At 39.4% G+C, this 19,004-nt stretch overlaps 1 protein-coding gene across 1 annotated transcript in view; it reads right to left on the bottom strand.

The window, feature by feature from the left end:
• Positions 1-283: 283 nt before the first annotated feature.
• The window catches only part of lef1 (lymphoid enhancer-binding factor 1), a 41,438-nt gene continuing 22,717 nt past the window's right edge, over positions 284-19,004 (bottom strand). The window contains 8 exon segments of the mRNA XM_084096275.1: positions 284-914; positions 917-970; positions 9,523-9,571; positions 11,689-11,796; positions 12,413-12,575; positions 14,683-14,802; positions 15,059-15,149; positions 17,208-17,340. Coding sequence (XP_083952401.1) covers positions 856-914; positions 917-970; positions 9,523-9,571; positions 11,689-11,796; positions 12,413-12,575; positions 14,683-14,802; positions 15,059-15,149; positions 17,208-17,340 — 777 coding nt within the window. The 3' untranslated portion in view covers positions 284-855.

The following is a 19,004-nucleotide window of genomic DNA, read 5'->3' as shown; positions in this document are numbered from 1 at the left end:
CAAAAATACCAAGAAACAGTGACATCCAGACATCTCTTTTTAAAAAGTACACATTGAGCATTATTTTACATCTGCGCAAGTAGAGACTGAGAAGTCAATATCCGTTACAAATAGTTATCAAAAAGAAGACTTTCAAATGTTATTTCTGCAAGACGCTTCAACAAGAAAAATGGCTTTCCTGTCTCCAAGCTTATTTCGTATACCATTATATATATATATATATATATATATATATATATATATATATATATATATATATATATAAAATGATAAAAAAAATCACTTAAAATATACACCAAGAAATGAAAATAAAGAATTATAATAAAAAAAGCATTCAAAATAAACTTGAACCCAAGATGTTGAGGAGAAATCAAAACATCGACCCTTTTTGCAGCAATGTGTCAAAATGCAAAACGCAACCTACGGAGACTGTTTCCAGGGCAACGCGTGATCCCTAAAATGTTGCAATAGAACGTTGTGTGGCGTGTCGGGCTCCCGCGATGCTACATTTTACGGGGCGCGAGAGGAAGTGAGGGAGTGACGTCGTGAACACACAGAAGAGACAGAGGTGCCAAATAACTTAGAATAACTTAGGAACAGGTGTAGGAACGTGTGTGTTTGTGTACATGTGGCCATGTGTGCGCTTTACAAACGGTCGAGGAACATAATCAGTGCAACGCCTTCGGCTTCGGGAGTGAATTCAGGACAAAAAACAAAACGAAAAAAAAGGTATTCACGGGTCTGCGTGAGGGCCTGTGTTGGTGATTGTCTGTTCTCAGTTCAACGTCTCTACAGCAGCGCCTGCAGCCGAGGAGCAGATTCAAGGACCGGGACCCTCTGGATATTCCTCAGGGGTCAAGAGGTGACGGAGGGGTGAAAGGTTGAGGAGTCTAGCAGGCTTCCATCTCTAAAAGGGGGCCTGTAGCTGCTGTCTTTGCTTTGCAAGAGGAAAAAGAAGTCCGTTTTCCTCCTGTAGAACACAAATGGAGAGGAAAACGTGGTTAGATATTAAAAATGATATATTGTTATACTTTAAGGAATAATTCACCCAAAATTGAGAATTCTCCCAACATTTTCGTAATGTTTTTTTTTATTATTTGTTTTAGGTCCATACAGTGAAAGTCAGTGGCCCAGTGCTGTGACTTTCATTGTATGGTCAAAAACTATGGAAGCTAGTTTCCGCCACAGAGTAAAACATTTTAAAAGATAATTGCGACTTTTTTTCTCAGAATTGTTTATCGTAATTCTTAATTCTGAGTTTATTATCCTGAGATGTAAACTCACAATTGCGAGAAAAAAGTCGTAATTACTTTTTTTATTTTCTATTCTGTGGCGGAAACAAGCTTCCATAAAAAAAACTACTGAAATGTTTTGTTTGGAACAAGAAGGGTGAATAAATGATTTTTTTTTTAGGGTGAACTATCCCTTTAATAAATACACATTTCAGACCTGCAACATATTAGGCACATTACCATATTATTATTTTATTCGTAAATCAATATAATTATCAAAATGTCACAATTCATAGTAACAATTCATAGTACATTTTGTACATCAAGTACACAAGAATTTTGCAAGATCAAATTTTTGTCTAATTTCTATTTTTTTCCCACGCGTTATGATTTGTGTATTGCACATGAGGACATTTAGAGCAAAAACAAGTTTATAACAAATTGGCGCACTCAAAAACGTCCCCAAGCATGCCATTTTGAAAGAAAAAAAAATATCCCCACGTCCAACATTAATCAAGAATCGCATTCTCAGAAGCCCAAAGTTTTTCATCACAAACTGTTTGTCCAATCAGAATTCCTTTTTGAGATGTGAAATATTAAATGTATCAGACTATTTTGGTCGACGAGCTGTATGGGGCTATTTCAGAAGTGCATCAAATGGAATTCCTGATCAAAGTGAGAAGCAGGAATACAGGAGCAAACCTCTGATGGATGGAGCGAGAGAGAGAGATAGAGAAGAGAGAGACAGATAAAATGCAAGACTAGTAGCGGGCTCCTCCCTGGAGCGGAGGTCGAACGCAACCTTTTTCAGCGAGATGTCAGTTTTGCTCCACAACTCCACCCTGGACCACTTTCACACATAAATACACTCGTACACCCATGTGGACGGCTTTACCACATGTGGATGAAAGGCAACTACTTTTCCAGGGAGATCTGACCCTGGTGTCGAACGAGGATAGAGAAAGAGAGTCACAGAATAAAGTGAGCGGGGACGCTTTTATTTACCTCCCCTTGCCCACCCTTTTCATCCTATGATCTCAAAGCTTCCCTGTGCCCTGCGCCCCCTTCCTGGAGAGCGTTTTCCTTCCCGGCCACAGATGAAAAAATTGGCATGCTTTCCTGCCTTTCCCCGCCAGCCTCCTGTTGGAAGGGGAGGGGGGGGGGGGGGCGCGTCGGGGAGTTTGGAGAGGTTAGGACGGTGCCGTCGGGCCATGCTTTACAGTCCTTTCTGATACAAACGCAGGGATTCAAGAGCTACTTCCCATTGGCGCTGAGGAATGTCGAGGCCCTGCTCGCAGGAAATGAAACGCTCCTCTGTATTCGAGGGCCAGCCTCTCTCCGTCCTTCTCTTCGGCTCACTCTGCGGTAGCGAGGCTGTTCTTTGAAGTGTGGGAGGTTAAGATAACAGGCATGGCCCTGTGTCACTCAATTGGCCCGTTCACCTCCCGGGGCAAATCAAAAAGCCTGCAGCTGGGACCAACACACCTCCTTTCCCCCGGTCTAACCCTTCCTTTTCCACAAAAACCAGAGAAGGCGGCTTGATGTGGTCAGAGAGCAAGAAAAAAATATTGTTCTGAAAAAAGTGGGCTGCGGTTTTACGTTTGCCGCTAAATTTTCACTGTGAGCAGCTCAAATGTTATAACCGCGTATATGTGCAGTAATTGGTGGGTTCACTAGGAGGCAGCACTAACAGTTGGGAAGTTGATGTCAAAAATTGTCAAAAACAAATTCACTTGTTTTTTTTAATTTATTTAAAAACAAGTGATTTTTTTTTTTTTTTTTTCACAGCGCAGTAAGATAAAACATTCATATTATAATGCATTTAGTTATTTTTACTGGAAATTAGCCAAGAATACTCAAAAAAACAAATTCAGTCTGCAAATCTGAAAAACAAAAATGGCTGGAAAGGACTGTTAAAATTATTTATATTTTAAATATAAAGTAAAAAACAAATCTGCCAGTGCAGAATGACAAAATACACTTACAAAATCTATATAACATAAAACTTATGAAAAACAAGATTTAAAAAAAATAATCGCTTCTAGAAAATGCATTTTGTATTAAAAATACATTCTATGAAAAAAAAAAAAAACTTAAAATATATAAATAGTGCAATGTTGCATCTCAAGTAAGTGTAAATATATTCTGTCTTGAGGACAAACTTGTTCAAAGTCAAAAAATACAAATAAAAAACTCAAGTCAAGGGTGAAAATGACAACAAAAGATGTGCGAAGAGGTTGAAAGATTTGTACATCTTGACTTTGACAGCATAAAGTGGATACAAAACCGTGCTCTCCTCTACAGGTCAGGTGAAGTATTACAAAACTGTGGTAGTGTGCATGCTTCGAACGTGGGCTCAGGGTCAAAGAGAACGTTGAACTGTTAGAAGTAACAACAGCCAGAAAAACTACGTATCCAGGCTTTAGAGGGGTGCCTAAAAATCTCAATTCTGGTGTAAAGTTTCTACAGACACTTACTGTAGCTGTACGTGCGGAACTGGAGAAGGTTCAAAGCTTTACGATGAAACACTGGCAGGGAATGGGAGTAAGGACGAAGAGCTCAAATCTGGGTTGTGTTAAGCCTAGTCAGCTGAAAAGGTCCACTTTCACACCAAACTGACTTTGGACCAGTGACCTTGTGTTGTAGCGCTTGGCTTCGTTTCTGGTTTGGCAGCGTCCTTCAAGGAGTCCATAAAAATTCAACAGGCACTATAACCAATGATCTGCGAGGAGGAGGAGGAGGACGGGTTCAAAAAACCCCGGCCTGAGTAATAAAAACAGCACCTGGATGAAAAATCAGATTTAGACAAACCGCTTGGTTCAGTCAGCACTTCCTTTGGCCCTGAGACAGTAACATTAAAGAAGGGGAAAACTCTTACAAACCAGCCGTGGCTGCGGCCTTTCTGCTGTGATCTCTCTAAAAAGGCAGAGGAAAGAATGTTCACCTCAATAAAACCCTCAATACAACGACAAAAAAAACAAAAAACATCAGGTGAGGGTAGGGGACACGAAGGCTTGAGTGGGGTCTTCCCACATCTGAGGAGCAGTGGGATGGGAGCCCGGGAACGACGTGCTCCTGCAAAGCCTGAGCGGCACTATCAAAGAGCAGCACAATGACTGCTCCCCTCCACCGCCCGGACGCTTCAAAGGAGGAGCGGGGGGACGGGGAGCGGGGGTTACGCCTGCTTTCACAATAGGAGCCAGATTTACTCCCTAGGAGAGGAACTCCAGAAAAGAGCAGACGACGGCTGGGGCGTGGAAGAGCGAGAGCGACAGAGGAAACGTAGTAGACGCCACAAGGTTTACTGATTCCTCTGCTGCTTGGCGTGCTACAGTGGGTCTACATCTGGAACCATCCAATGATCTGTGTGAAGGATCTGATGGGGGTGATTCGCATGTTGAATTCAACAATTTCTGCAAGTTTGTTCCCTGCACCTACATACCAGCAACTCCCAGACTCTCTTTTTATAGCGCTGCAGAGGTTCTTGGCAGCAGTACAAGGAAGGAAACCTCTGGGTTTCCGCTGCGCTCAGTGATATTAGCCAGTTTATTGACAGTGACTCATACTTGAGGGTTTAGCATTGCGCTGAATTGAATTGAGAATTCATTTTCAACTTGAAGGCAGTTCCTAAATTTGGATTGAGGTAGAAAAAAAAATTTGATTGAGGAACTATACAAATTAACTGAACTTTTTTCCTAGAAATGCAAAGTATGTCAAAACAAAGTCTTGTCTGAAATTTTAAAAACAGACAAAGTCTTGACAGACAGACAGACAGACAGATAGATAGATAGATGGATAGATAGATAGCAGACAGACAGACAGACAGGTAGATAGAAAGCAGACAGACAGACAGATAGATGGATAGCAGACAGACAGACAGACAGATAGATAGATAGACAGATAATGCCCCCTATAAAACTTGTATTGTTTATACATTTCATCATACTTGATAATTACAATTTGTTGAGTAGGGTGGAAGAACACTTTCCCATTTCCCAGAGTAAATTCAGTAAATCCCTGTTCTTGTCAGTTGAATTGAAATTCCAGTTCAACTTCCTGTGTGATGTGGCCATTAAATTAAAATTTACACTCATAAATTGAAAGGGAACCAATTCTTTGAATTCTGCCCAACCCTGACTCTAGTTGAGTGTTTTTACCCATGCAGGTCCAACCTTTCCAATCCAAACATTTCTGGTAAAGCAACTCAAGGTACTTCATTCCAGCTTTCTGTAAATTGAAAGGGTTTTCAGGCACAAAGAGTACCAGTTATTCTGCCATTCATGTGCCGGAGGCAGAGTGGACATTAAGAAGAGAGACAGGGCGCTCTCATCAGCACACAAGGGACTTTCAGTTTCTCCCTCTCATGCCTTTTCATCAAAGGCTGACATCTGACTTCTGGCCTCACTCATCACAGACACAGAGCTGGATAAAGACGACCCGATTCGGGCACAGCTGTCCAGCAGCACTTGCTTCACAGAGCAGGCTATGACCTCCAAAGTGCCCAGTACCTCCAACGGTTTCCCACACTGCTCCACTATTGTCAACCTCTGGAACACTGAAAGCTTTCAAACCTTTGGCCGAACACTCCCAATAGTACGGTAAGCCTCATATAGGGGCTTGCCAACATCATCAAACTCGGGCGAAGAATGACGCCATAAAAATCAAAAGTGAGACGCCGCAGAACAGTCATCGTAACACAGAGTCAATGTCCAGGTGGCAACAAAGCAGCATGTTGAAATGTGCCAGACTGTCGTGACTCACAACCTTGGCTTCTTTGAATGACTAAGACTGCATCTTCAGCGCCAGCTTCCATTAAAAGACCAGCATTGTTACATGGCTTTCCCCATTCCCAATGAAAAAAAAAAAATACACAGTGGCAAAAAAGTAACAACACTGAGGGGCATGTATGCCCCAGCTCAGATAACAATCTCAAAGCCTGCAAATCACAAGGGTTAGTCAGACAAAAGCTCTCACAGCTAAATCTGAGAAACAGACACGGTTAAGAACAAGAGTATGTGGAAATGTTGTACGAGCGGGAAAAGTGGGATGTGTGAGGAAGAAAATTCTATAACCTAAAATTACTCCAATGTGCATTTTTGTTTTTAAGTCAGAGTTAAGGATTATGTGTCATAAGGCATCTAATAAACACCGAGCAGTCCTTCAGACCAAAAATAAAAAACTCGTTTTCTCCCTGAGAAATCCCCTATTTTCCACCCTGAATGTCTTACACACACATACTGAATTCCTGTGACATCTAGTAATAGATACACTGCAAACATGTTTTTAATTAGTCCTTTTTGACTCGTTTTCCTGGAAAATATCCAAACTTTATTAAATCAAGATTTTAATTGTTTTTAAAGTATATGTACAAAACCATTCAAAATGAATGAATGTACAATACCATTATGTATAATTTTATTCTGTAAGGACTGATTAAAGTGATCAGTAAAGACTTTTATAGTGTTGCAAAAGAAATAAATGCTGTTCCTTTGAACTGTCTATTGGGGAAAAAAAAGTAATGTTTCCACAAAAATATGGCAGAACAACTGTTTTCAACTTTGATAACAATTAGAAATGTTTCTTGAGCATCAAATCAGCATATTAGAATGATTTCTGAAGGATCATGTGACACTGAAGACTGGAGTAATGATGCTGAAAACTCAGCTTTACATCACAGGAATAAATTGCATTTGAAAATGTATTCAAAACAGATAACAGTTATTTTAAATTGTAATAATATTTGACAGTATTGCTGTTTTTGCTCAATTTTTTTCACTTATGTGCATTTTGTTTAAAGAATAAAGATTCATTCTCTAAAAATATCTTATTTAGCGTTGCTTCAGGTAAATTTATCTCGTTTTAGGGTCTTTTAACTGGATATTTTAACTGGAAAACAAGCACAAATAATACTCGTTAAGAATAGGATTTTTTTGCACTATGTACATGCTATTATGATCCCATCAATTATCAAAAATGTTATCACTTTATTTAAAAGTAATAAAGTGTACATTTGTCATTTGTAAGACGAATAAATGAAGACAAATTTGATGTTTCGCAGTCTGTCGGATCTGCATAAATTGACAAGCAGTGGCAATATTCTCTGTTTTATGTATATTAGTTTAAGGTTGTCACGATGAATCAGCTGGAGCGTCAATCCCCAGTTCACTAATTACTGAACAGAAGATAGAGCGCCTTTTAGCTGCGTTTTCAAAGCTCTTGCAGCCCACAGAAAGAGAAAAAAGAAGAAAGAGAGTGTGAAACGGTCCAATTTGTGTTCGGGAGCCACAGGGTAGTGAACTGATCAAACGTAAAACCTTTGTCTTGTAGCTTTTTGGGAAGGACCATATTTGTCACATCTGCGCAGCTTTTATGACAAAAAGAAGTGGAAAAACAAGATGTGGGGCGACTTAAGAGGGAAAATAGATATGTTCTCTTGCTCACTACTGTCCTCGATGCTGAAAGACTTTCACATGACGGAAAGGATTCTCTTCTTTGTTTAGAGAACTAAATTCTTTTAGGCCAGTTGCTGGTTTAATTGCTAAAAAATTAAAAAGCAAAGCGCAAGCCAAATTTGCTGGCAAGGGCTTCATTCATTCACAGGGTTGGCTAGATAACACATGGGGGCCATATGGGTGAATGCTAAGAGAGTTAGCTTACATCTGGGTCGACTCTTTCAAAACCATCCCAGTTTCCAAATGTTCTCAAAAAAGCGCCAGTCAAACATGGCCGTGAGCCACAGGATTGTATGTTAATGGTGCATGCCAAATATTAATGATGGAAGGAATGAATGAGGAAAGAAACCTGATAGTGTGGACTTGATGTTCTGAGCCGACTATGTCGAGATTATTCTGTTCTGTGATCTTTCAAACAAATGGTACGCTTGATAAAAGCATTGGTCTTCTGAAAATACTAACTCGCCACCCAATGCCACAAGCCACACATCAGTGTACAGGAAAAGGGATGTAATGGAGTTCTTAAACCGAGTTAGGAAAGAAAAATGACTTGTCACAACAATTCATCGGTATGTTCATAAGAGTAAACCCTTTAACAATAGCGCTCACACACACAATGCAAACAACAGCTTTTGTAATACAGCAGTGAATGGTTGATTGGTGAACTCAAGGTTTGCCTTTAGGATTAGTCTCATGTATTTCTGATTGCCAAGAACCATATTAGAAAATCATGACTCAATCAGACCAGAGGTACGGAAGAGGCTCTTACCATTGTTCAGATGTACGCCGTTTTCATTCTCTGGCCTGTACCTGCAGGAAATCGTAGCTTTTAATTACCAGGATGTGCCTCCAAGTAACATATAAGTCCATCTCTGGTCTTAATTGTCAATGTAGGGCCAACAAACATAATTTGCTGGCACATTTAACACATCAGCATTGTTCATTAAAGGAACAGTTCAACCAATAATGAAAATTCTGTCATCATTTACTCATCCTCATGTCATTTCAAACCTTTATGACTTACTTTCTTCCAATGAACACAAAGGGAGAAAATCTGAATAATGTGCTGAACAAATCATTCAGGATGGTTCTTGTCAAACGATTTATTGAAAAGATCTGACTCCATTCACAAATTAAACAATCGCTACAAATTAGTCATATGGACACTTTAAAGAGAGCTTTATGGCATTTTTGTCATTTTGTAGCTAGACAGACCCAGTACTCATTCTTCAAAAGTTCACCTTTTGTGTTCCATAAAAGAAAAAGTCATATCCATTTGAAAAACATGAGGGAGTGTAAATGATGCCAGATGCCATTTTACTTTTTGGGTGAACTATCCATTTAATTCCATTATACACAACTCTAAATGATCTAGATTTAGCGCCAGATATACATTGTACAAGCACACATTGCAAATGCATTTATAAAAAGGCCAGAACATATAGAAACAATGAAGGAAGCATGTGGACTTTAAAACAGACTAATCCTAAAGACTTAAATGTGAGGAGAAGATGGAAAGATGGAGTGGTTGGGTGGGGTGTGCTGTTCATAATGTTGTGAAAAGTACAAATTAAAGAAATGTACAGAACAATAAAACTGCAGACTTGTGGATTTTCAGGCAACCAACAGAGTCATAAATTCATAAATGTTCATGTTGACTTTAGAAATGTTCTTTTATGGTTGGAATTCGCTGTGTGAAAGCATATATTGAGCACGTGGCATCCCGTCATTAACCACTTGTTACCATTTACACAAACTAAGTGACATTAGCTAAGTTAGTGTGTACATTAATGAAATAGGACAAATTAAGGCCAGAATAGAAGGTTTCTGAGTCTTACCTGGGGCAGGTTCCTGGATCTTTTCCCGCTTCCGCTTCTTTTTCTTTCCCTATAAAACAGCCAGAGGAATATTTAAAGGGCCGCCACTAAAGCCATTTGCCAATTGAAAAAAAAAATACTCCTTAGTAAGATGAACTGTAATAAAATAAAATAATAAATAAAATAAAATATCCTTCCTAATTATTCTGGATTCCATGTTCTAATCACCAATCAGAAAGTTAAACAAGAATCAAACATCTGCCCCTGCTCCAATTGACACGACAAACACTCCTCCAGAGTGAGAAGTCTGGACTGCTTTAGGATTTGTAGCTTACCCAAAATCCCCTGGCAGGATGACTATAGGTATAGATAGTGCCGCACTGTCATTTTGCAGTCCAATATGAGCCACGCTTTGGTTGCCTGCTGTAAAGTCTGATAATCCACTTATTCAGTCACTAATCTGTGTATTCTAGCCCTGGCTGACAGAACCAAGAAGCCCAGAGCAGTAGAAGCGTTGATGACAGAGCAGGGATACGCTCAGAATCCTTAGCACTATTAAATACAAGTGTGCTCCCACCACTAATATATAAGTGGAGATGAAAGTTCATCTGTCTTTGAAGCGTTTCGTTTTAGTCCTGTTGCTTTTCCATTTGGTGATTAGTGCGAAAGCCAGGTTTTAGTTTTAGCATCACATCCTGGCACTTCATATCGAGTGAGATTTATGCCGGTTAAAACTTCACACCATACATTTAGGAGGTGAATTCTACAAGCCTACTGCCTTGGTATCTGCCACACATGTGCAAACTAAAGGAATAATTGTATAAAGTTAATAATATTGAGTTAGCATTATGTTAGCATTATATCCTTTCTGGAAAACCACCAGCTTTTCTGACTGAGGTTCAGATTGTGACAGAGCGACACTCATGAAAACACCAAGTAAAATGGCTATTCACATCACATCCAAAACTTTTGGCACAATGAAATGCTTATAACAAGATGCAAGTGGCCTCATTCATGTACCATGAGCTGAATGGATGAATGTAAATCATGTGTAAAAACATTCTAATTCAACAATTGAAGAATTGAGTAAATTGTTCATAAAAACATTTGTATGAAAACTGTCACATTCAACGCAATTTGCAAAAGAGCATTTTTACAAACAATTTTTTACACAAACTTATCAGTCTTGTGTTTCATGAATCAGTCGTAAAACCAACATCACTTAAATTGGAATAATTTGCGCAAGAACGTTTTCAAGAACGATTTACACAAATTCACTCTGCTCATTTCTGAGCTTCATTTCTGAGACTCGAGCAGACCAAATTGATCATAAAACCATTCTTATGTAAAGAATCACTTTCAGTGCAACAATTTACGTAATAATTATTTATTTATTTTTTACAAACGATTAACAATTTTGTTAATCTTCTTGAAACTCAAGAAGAATGGATGTGTAAATCAGCCATAAAACCCTTTGTTTTTTAAATTTGTATTAATACATTCAATGCAATAATTTACAGAAATGCCTTTTTTGAACAATTTACACAAATTTGTTCTGCTCACGTTTCATGAATGAGTCCCAATAAAAATCCTTCAAAAAAATGATCTGAATAACCATCAATAGAAGTCATTGTAAAACAATGATCAGCCTTTTTGTTAAGGCCAAGTTGATATTTTTTAAAATTAAATACAACACATTGCCATCTATCTTGTGAATATTTGCATTATTTAAATATATATTTGATTAGGATTTTAGACTTTTTAGACCTACAGTTACACTTTTACAATTTTAGTGTCCTTGTTACACGTTACATGTAGTTACTTGTAGTAATAACCTAAATTATGCATAATTACATGCAACTAAACCAACCCAATTCCTAACCTTACAGTAAGTACATGTAGTTAACTATTATTACTCAGTTCTCTGAATCTATAATTACACTAACACGGACACCTTAAAATAAAGTGTAACCAAACCTACTTGTTTTACAACAGTTTTTCGTAAAAAATGTACATTCGGACTACAAAACAAACAACATAGACTTGTGAATCGTGTCATCTGTAGTAGCAAGTATGCATATATTTTCACTTTTTAAGACATTCCCTGCGAGCATTATATTTACTGTCATGCAATCAACACACGACACAACTCTCACTCTCAGGCAGTGTGTTAGTGTGGACACTTACATAATTGTCTCTGGCAGACCATCCTGGGTAAAGCTGCATATGGAGCTGCCGTTCCTTGCGGGCTAATTCGTAATACTTAGCTTGCTCTTCCCGAGATAAAGCATGCCACTGTTCGGTGCAGAGGGAGATTAGAGAGAGGGGGGAAAAAAGTAGTCAATTACTGACATGCACTTTTAAGTTCCTTCCAAAGAGACGCATGCTGGTGTTTGGCTAAAAATCCTTGTTAACTCAAATGTTGCGTGCGTGTGTGTGTGTGCACGTGTAAATCTGTGTGTGTGTGTGTGCGCGTGCCTGGGGGTGGAATGGAACATGATGAAGAGATTAACATATGCAGAGATGAGAGAAGGGAAGAAAAAAAAACACAAAACTTTGATTTCATATCAAAACACTGGTTCCAATTTAGCGGCGCTTTACTTCAAACCATGTCAGGGTGCAATTACCCCACACCGCCGCAAAACGGTCCTTTGCTGTGGCTAGCCGCCTCAAACCGCCATAAAGCATTAAATATGTTTAACGGTTCCTCTTTTTCCAACTCCGAAAAAGGAGGAATACACAGTTAAACCAGCTACCTGCCGAAAGGCCCCAATTTCTGAACCGCCAGCTTGTGTGTTGGTGTACTTGTTATATTGAGTTATACAGATGTGCTAACCATGATAGACCTCTTCGTGAAGGAAGTCTCGTGGTGCAAGAGACCCAAAGGCGTGAAGGCGAACCATATACGTACCCTCCGGCCGAGGATCTGATTGATTGCGGCGCTCTCCTTCAGCGTGCATTCGGCCACCACATTGGCACGCATCTCTTTCATATACAGCATGAAAGCGTTTAGAGGTTTCTTGATGTGAGGTCTTTTGGGCTCCTGCTCCTTTCTCTGCTCATGCTGAGATTTCCTGGAGAAACAGGAGAAGGAAAGAGTTAAAAAAGGGGGGAAGAATTATTAAGTGATACAGAGAAATACAAAAGGGGAAAACCGCTCAGAGGGAGGTGCGAAAGCGGCTGCCACAGCGACGCCATGGCGTGTGAGAGCGCCGAATGTCTGATTCCAACCGCCAATCAGAAAGCTGCATGAGAGAACAATCTGGGAGCCAGTGCCGAAAAGCTAGCAGCGGCTTTTAATTATGTCCAGTTGGGTGCTTTCATGCAAAGAGATTACTTCACCAGTAATGGCAACCAAACCTTCATATTCCCTCTCTCTAGTCTACGAGAGTCACAGTGTTTCACTCCCATTGGTGACCTAGAGCTGATACCTCTTGCCAACTGAACGACTCATAATCGTTGAAATCAGATGCACCAAAAATACAAATTTGAGCTGACTGATAAATGGCCTATTCTAGTTCTATTATATTTTGTGTGAATAAATAAAAAATAAAACAGAAAAACTAAAAATCAATAGTTTTAAAGTCGCAATGATACAAAAGTAGCAACCGATCTTTTGATTCATAATGACAGATTATTGAAAAAATGTAGGGTGGGACTTTGAGATATGGGCATTGCACTCAAAAGTGGAGGCTTGCCAGGGCAGGGTTTAAGTGGACTAAGGCTTTGTCCACACGGAGAGGCGTTTAGCTGTATACGTGAAAAGTTTGTATCATATCGCCGTTTCGTCCAGACGGATGCAACGTTTTGGGAGTCTGAAACCGCTATTTAAAAAAAAAAGTGGATAAATCTAAAAAAACAAAAAAAAAAACACCCTTGCGTTTTTGTGTGTACAGCCATATATCCGTATATTTTGTGAAACGATGATGTCATCACCCCACGTGTCGACCCACGTCACATAACAGCAACAACAACTGCGGACTACATGCTTGCATGCATTTATTTTATTTCTTTATTTTACTTCTTTATTTATTCATATTTTCTTTCTTATGCTATGATGCTTGTCTGTTGTCTGATTAGACATTTCATATTTTGCACCAGGGGAGTAGCTAGGGACTCACCGCGCCTTAAAATTAGTCCATATGAGGTGCGTAGACAAAAAATTCCAAGACAAGAGACGTCAAAAAGCAAGATAAAATCAAATGCTTTTACTGAAAAAAAGTGGGAAACAATGCCAAGCTTACAATAAAACATTTTGCTATTTAAGGGTGGGGTAAGCGATATTTCAAAAACGCTGTTGTACATTGTTAATATTTGAAATGAACCAAAACAAACACACCCCTCTTCATTGCTCCGCCTCCAAAAAAACCCCGATCACCAGCATGCGAGGCGAGTGCACTAGCAATGATGCTAAACACAGCATTCTCTAGCAGTCGTCAGCGCAACTCTCACTAGCTGGCCTCCGTTACGCACGCAATCCAAGAAAGGATGTCTGTTTATCATAGCAGAAACGCAACAAAATAATGCTTCACAAAAAATAAAGCACAGATGATGAACGAATGACAAGGAAGCACAAAAAAATTACCGTAGCAGCTCCATACAAACAAAGACACTCAAACCCAGTGTTACTCACGTGTAGAGCGAATCAAAGCAACGTCCGTGTCTGTTTTCAGGCCTTCCCGCATAGCTCTCTCCAGTGCTGGGAAGCTTTTCTAATATTAACGCGGTCATAACCCTTTATTTTCCAGGGATTTCTTCTGAGCTTTTCTCTCAACTGTATCTCTATTTCTGCAGTTTTTCTTAAAATCTCCCTCTCTTGCTCGTCTCTCCTCCACCATCATACGCCCCCCTAATGGTGATTGGCTACAGATGTTTGTTGTCGTTTGTGTCGGTCCGACTAACTTACAAACAGCATTTTTCAAATATCGCTTACCCCACCTTTAAATTATTAGTGTTTTTAAAGATTAACTAGAAGACGGAAATAAGCATGCACAAATAAATATACTCTATCAGCCAATATATCTCATATTAACCAATACCAATAAATTAAAACACAAAATCTCTAATACTGGCCAATAATCAGTACTGTGTAAATATATGTGCGATCAGGGAACATAGAGACGTTGAGTGTATTTTTAGCATGCTGTAGAAAGCTTGCAGCTGAATGGACGAGACACTCACATGTGCATCAGGTCTGTGTCATGATGCGGTTCGTGTTTCACCTGCGGGTTGACAATGGCGGGATGGGGGATTCCCGTGGCATGGGGTCCAGGAGGGCCTGGTACCATGTGATGAGAGAACCTGAAATTGAAAAATAATGCGTGTGTGGGTTAATGTGTCATTCACCATCCGTATTCATAGCTAATCTTAACCTTTTGAATATTCATGCTCTCAAAATAAAATAAAATAAGTCTATGTATAGCCAATGTATGGAATTTTCAGTCTCTACTTTACACAAATAGCTCTAATACAACCTGATCTGCTTACGTCAAAACCATTCGTTTCACAGTTGTCGAAAACCGACGTTCTCTTTAAATGTAGCCGTTTGTGCACTCACCATCCCAGTGGAGGGGTCATCTGTCCAACTCCCCCAGGGGAGAGAGGGTAGAAATTGGGAATGTCTGGTCCAGGATGATGCCTGGGCATACCTGCTTCAGGATTCAAGAAGAAGCGGATGAGAAACCGACAGTGACGTGCGTTAGTGTGAGACGGACACATGTGGAAAACAGCAGTGTGACATCAATGTGTGCTGCACAGTTGGGCCCTACGGTCCGGTGCGGTGCATAAGCGGATCATGGGATAATTAGGAATGCTTTTTCGCTGTTCTAATAAGCCCCGCTGATATGATTCATGCTGCTTATGGATGTCAGTTGGCCTGCGGTACTAAGCTTCTCAACTTCACCCCAAACACACGCGTGCACACTCGCACAAACACACATCTGCACCAAGGTCAAGACAGTGTTTGTGTATAAAGACTTAAATCGAGGAGGGAAAAGTGAAGTAAGGCCCTAGGGCTAAATTAAACTGTCAAAAGGGTGTCCGTGGAAGACAACAAAGCCCTGGGGATATATACACAAACAGCAAGAACATTCAGTTTAAAAACAACCCCTGCATCTCCAACTGATCATTTTTCTTTCACATGGAGCTCAGAATGTGTGGTCTGTTACTGCAAAAGGCTAAAATAGGCTTTAAATTACTGCGCTAAGTACTAGATAACATCATTGTCTTCCTCGTGCACGGCCTAGATGACATCAGCCAGCGGAAAAGGAAAATAATTTCAGAAAGATGATGAAAATAAACATTTAGGTTTCACTTTGGAATAATATGCACAGTAGGATCACCAGGAATGTATATTTAAAAGGTAAACATGTTCTACTTTGATTTCACGCCGACTATTTTTTATGCTAAGTAAAAGGACTGAAACATTAAAACACTGCACATTCACCTGAATTCTTACTGAAAACGATCTTGAAAAGGCTAATCTCTCACATATTCTTTGTGTAAGTGTATTATCCATTCCGCCCTCGGCGTATTATGTCTGATGAATAAGTGACTCCATGTTTGTGTTTGTGTATGAAAACAGAGCAAGTTTTGGATCATTGGCCAATCTGCTTGTGGCGTGCAGCCTCATTCAGGCTATTTATAGCTCTCCAGACCTCCTCCACTTCATCACATCCTGTCTGCCCTCTCCCTCGCTGGTTGCCACAGAGGTGAGTGCTCGCCGGAAGGAGCACATATGGAGTTGGGTTCGCGTGCAACAACGCCTGCCAAAAATCTCAACACCCCTTCAAAACTGTAACCCCAGCAACTTAGACAGACTTGGGGGGGAAATGGGATTCTACCAAGAATGAATTGTTAGCTTATTAAAGTGTAAGTGTATAGTTCATGTCTCTTCGGATCAGTGATATTAGAGAAATAGTGCTTAAGAACACCAGGAAATAACATTCCAACAGACTTAAAGGGACAGTACACCCAAATTGAAAATTCCGTCATCATTTCTTCAGCCTCGAAATGACAGATTTTTCATTTTGGGGTAAATATGATTATTTATTTATTTTACCCATATTGTTTCCAGTTTCCCTTAACTTCCTTCGCCTATCCAAAACAATTTTATTTTCCGCTGATGTAACTAAAAATATTAAATCATTAATATCAAAGCCTACATTTCAATTTAATAAAATGGATTAAATCAAGCTCAGTCCTATATCATTTTCCACTGAATATTCTGTTTTACTCAGAAACGTCAAAATGCGTTAAATGTATTTTGAATGCTGCTTCAAGTCTTTTTCCGTGTTAAATGACTTGTTAGCTCAACTTAATGGTTAATTGGTGATCATCTTCTTTACCTGGTCTACAGATGATCTATTTCTGTCCAAAATAGTTTATTTATGAGATATGTGCACAACGTCGTAACAGATTTTCTTTAAGCCTAAAGTCAAAGTTGGGGGCTTGTCAATTATAAGAATCATAGTGGAAGCTAATTGGAACTGGTTGTAATTGTGAATTTTGACTATATAATTTAGTTTTATAAGCATTTGTGTAGCTCATGGATATTATAGTTAACTAAAATAAAAATAAAACCATTTAATAATTAATGTACAGACCAATGGCAGACGTAATTATAGCTGCTAAATTGTATTTTAAATGACTTTTAATAGTTTGCAATGAACAACAGTAGCATATTTGTGCGGTTTGCATGCGTTTACCTTGCTTGGGATTGATGTCCTGTGGGTGGTGTCCCGAGTGTGGGCCGGGGGCGAAGTGCTCGTCACTGTATGTGATCAGAGGGGTGAGGGGGTGAACGGCATGGGACGGCTGAACCACCGGCACCTTATTTGACTGCAAAACACAGAGGAAAAAAAAAAATGATATTGTAACACATCATCAAATGTGACCGAGGCATTCAGACTAACAAATGGGCAACAACCCAAAAAAGTTGTGCATGCACACTTCCAGCTCACCAATGCTGATGTGTGGATTGTCTACTGCAGTAGTTTGGGGCAGAAACGAATGAATAAAGAAGGGGGTTGGGAGAGAAAGAGGAGGAGAGAATGAGAAACAGGGAGGGAGGATGGGAACGCCACAGGGCAGAGGCAGACCAGAGGTCTCGGGGCTGAAGATCAAAGGGAATCATTAGCCAGTGAATAAGGGAGTTCATTACAGAGCCCCGGCCGTCTGCGGTGGAACTAAGCAGGGTTAATCACGTCAGCAGCGGACTCAACACACACACACACAGCTCTGAGCTGACTCACAAAGCAATGCTCTGCACACCACAAAAGGACATCAAGTACGCAGTGTGAGAACATGAACCAATTTTTCAGATAATTGGTGAGCTTCTCCTTTACCTGGTCTACATATGATCTATTTCTGTCCAGAATAGTTTATTTATGAGAGACGTAACTGCCAAACTCTGGATTTTCTTTGAGCCCAAAGTCAAAGTTGGGGGTTTGTCAATAAAAGAATCAAAGTGGAAGCTAATTGGTACTGGTTGCAATTGTGAATTTTGACTAATTTAATTTAATTGTATATGCATTTGTGTAGCTCATGGATATTATAGTTAACTAAAATAAAACCATGAAAGAACATTTTTGTTACTTGAAATAATATAAATGTTAACAGAAATAAAACTTCTTTTTTTTTTTTCTTGGGCAACATTTCTCATTTTCATTTAGGAGAACTTGATGTACTAAAACAGCTAAAACTCAAATAAAATGAATAAATACTTTATAGATGTAAAGAAAACAGAAAACACTCCATAAAATTACCAAATCTTTAGTTAAAATCGAGATGGAAAGTATAAAAAATAAAAACTATTTCAAAATATTGGTAAACACTATGATAGAATCTCAATGATACTAGCTTTGATATAGCAATAAAGCTTATAAAAAAATATTTTTACGAGGAGACAAATCTCTTTCCCACTGATCAGTGTGGTAGCATGAGAATTATGAAATACATAAAGCAGCATTACACATGCACATCCTTCACCATTCATTCATTTGCACTAGCGCGATAAAAACGGTCCTGTATTTGTTAGCCAGTAAAAAAAAAGACACAAGAACGCACATTTGTTCACTGTGAGTGGAAAATTCCCAGGAAGACTTGAAGGCAGCTTATAATCACATCGCATTTCAACAGATGTATTAAAAATGTCCTATGCAATCAATCTGAATACAAAAACAAACACGAAATCCCTTAGAAAAAAAAGTGCAAAAAATCATTTATTGATTGCCTACTGTTCCTGAAAACTTAATTAAGGTTCAGCTGTATTGAATCTCCACAACTTTACCCGTCTCGCATGGCTAAGAAGCGGCCCACCCGTGCCACAGGCAAAACTCCCACAGGCATGAATGAGTGGTTTGTCCTAATTTGGGAGCAAAGGTTGCTGTTTCCGACCAGCTAATTGGCCAGAGAGGCAGGTGTAGGGTGCCATTTCCTCAGCAGACGTACTGCTGTAAAACCATGGGGAGGGAAGAGCGTGTCCGTGTGTGCTTGGATGGGGG

Source organism: Abramis brama (genome assembly GCF_963993115.1).
Source record: "Abramis brama genome assembly, chromosome: 2".
Lineage (NCBI taxonomy): Eukaryota > Metazoa > Chordata > Actinopteri > Cypriniformes > Leuciscidae > Abramis > Abramis brama.
Note: the sequence above shows the minus strand (reverse complement) of the source record. Positions and strands in the feature narration are given on the sequence as shown.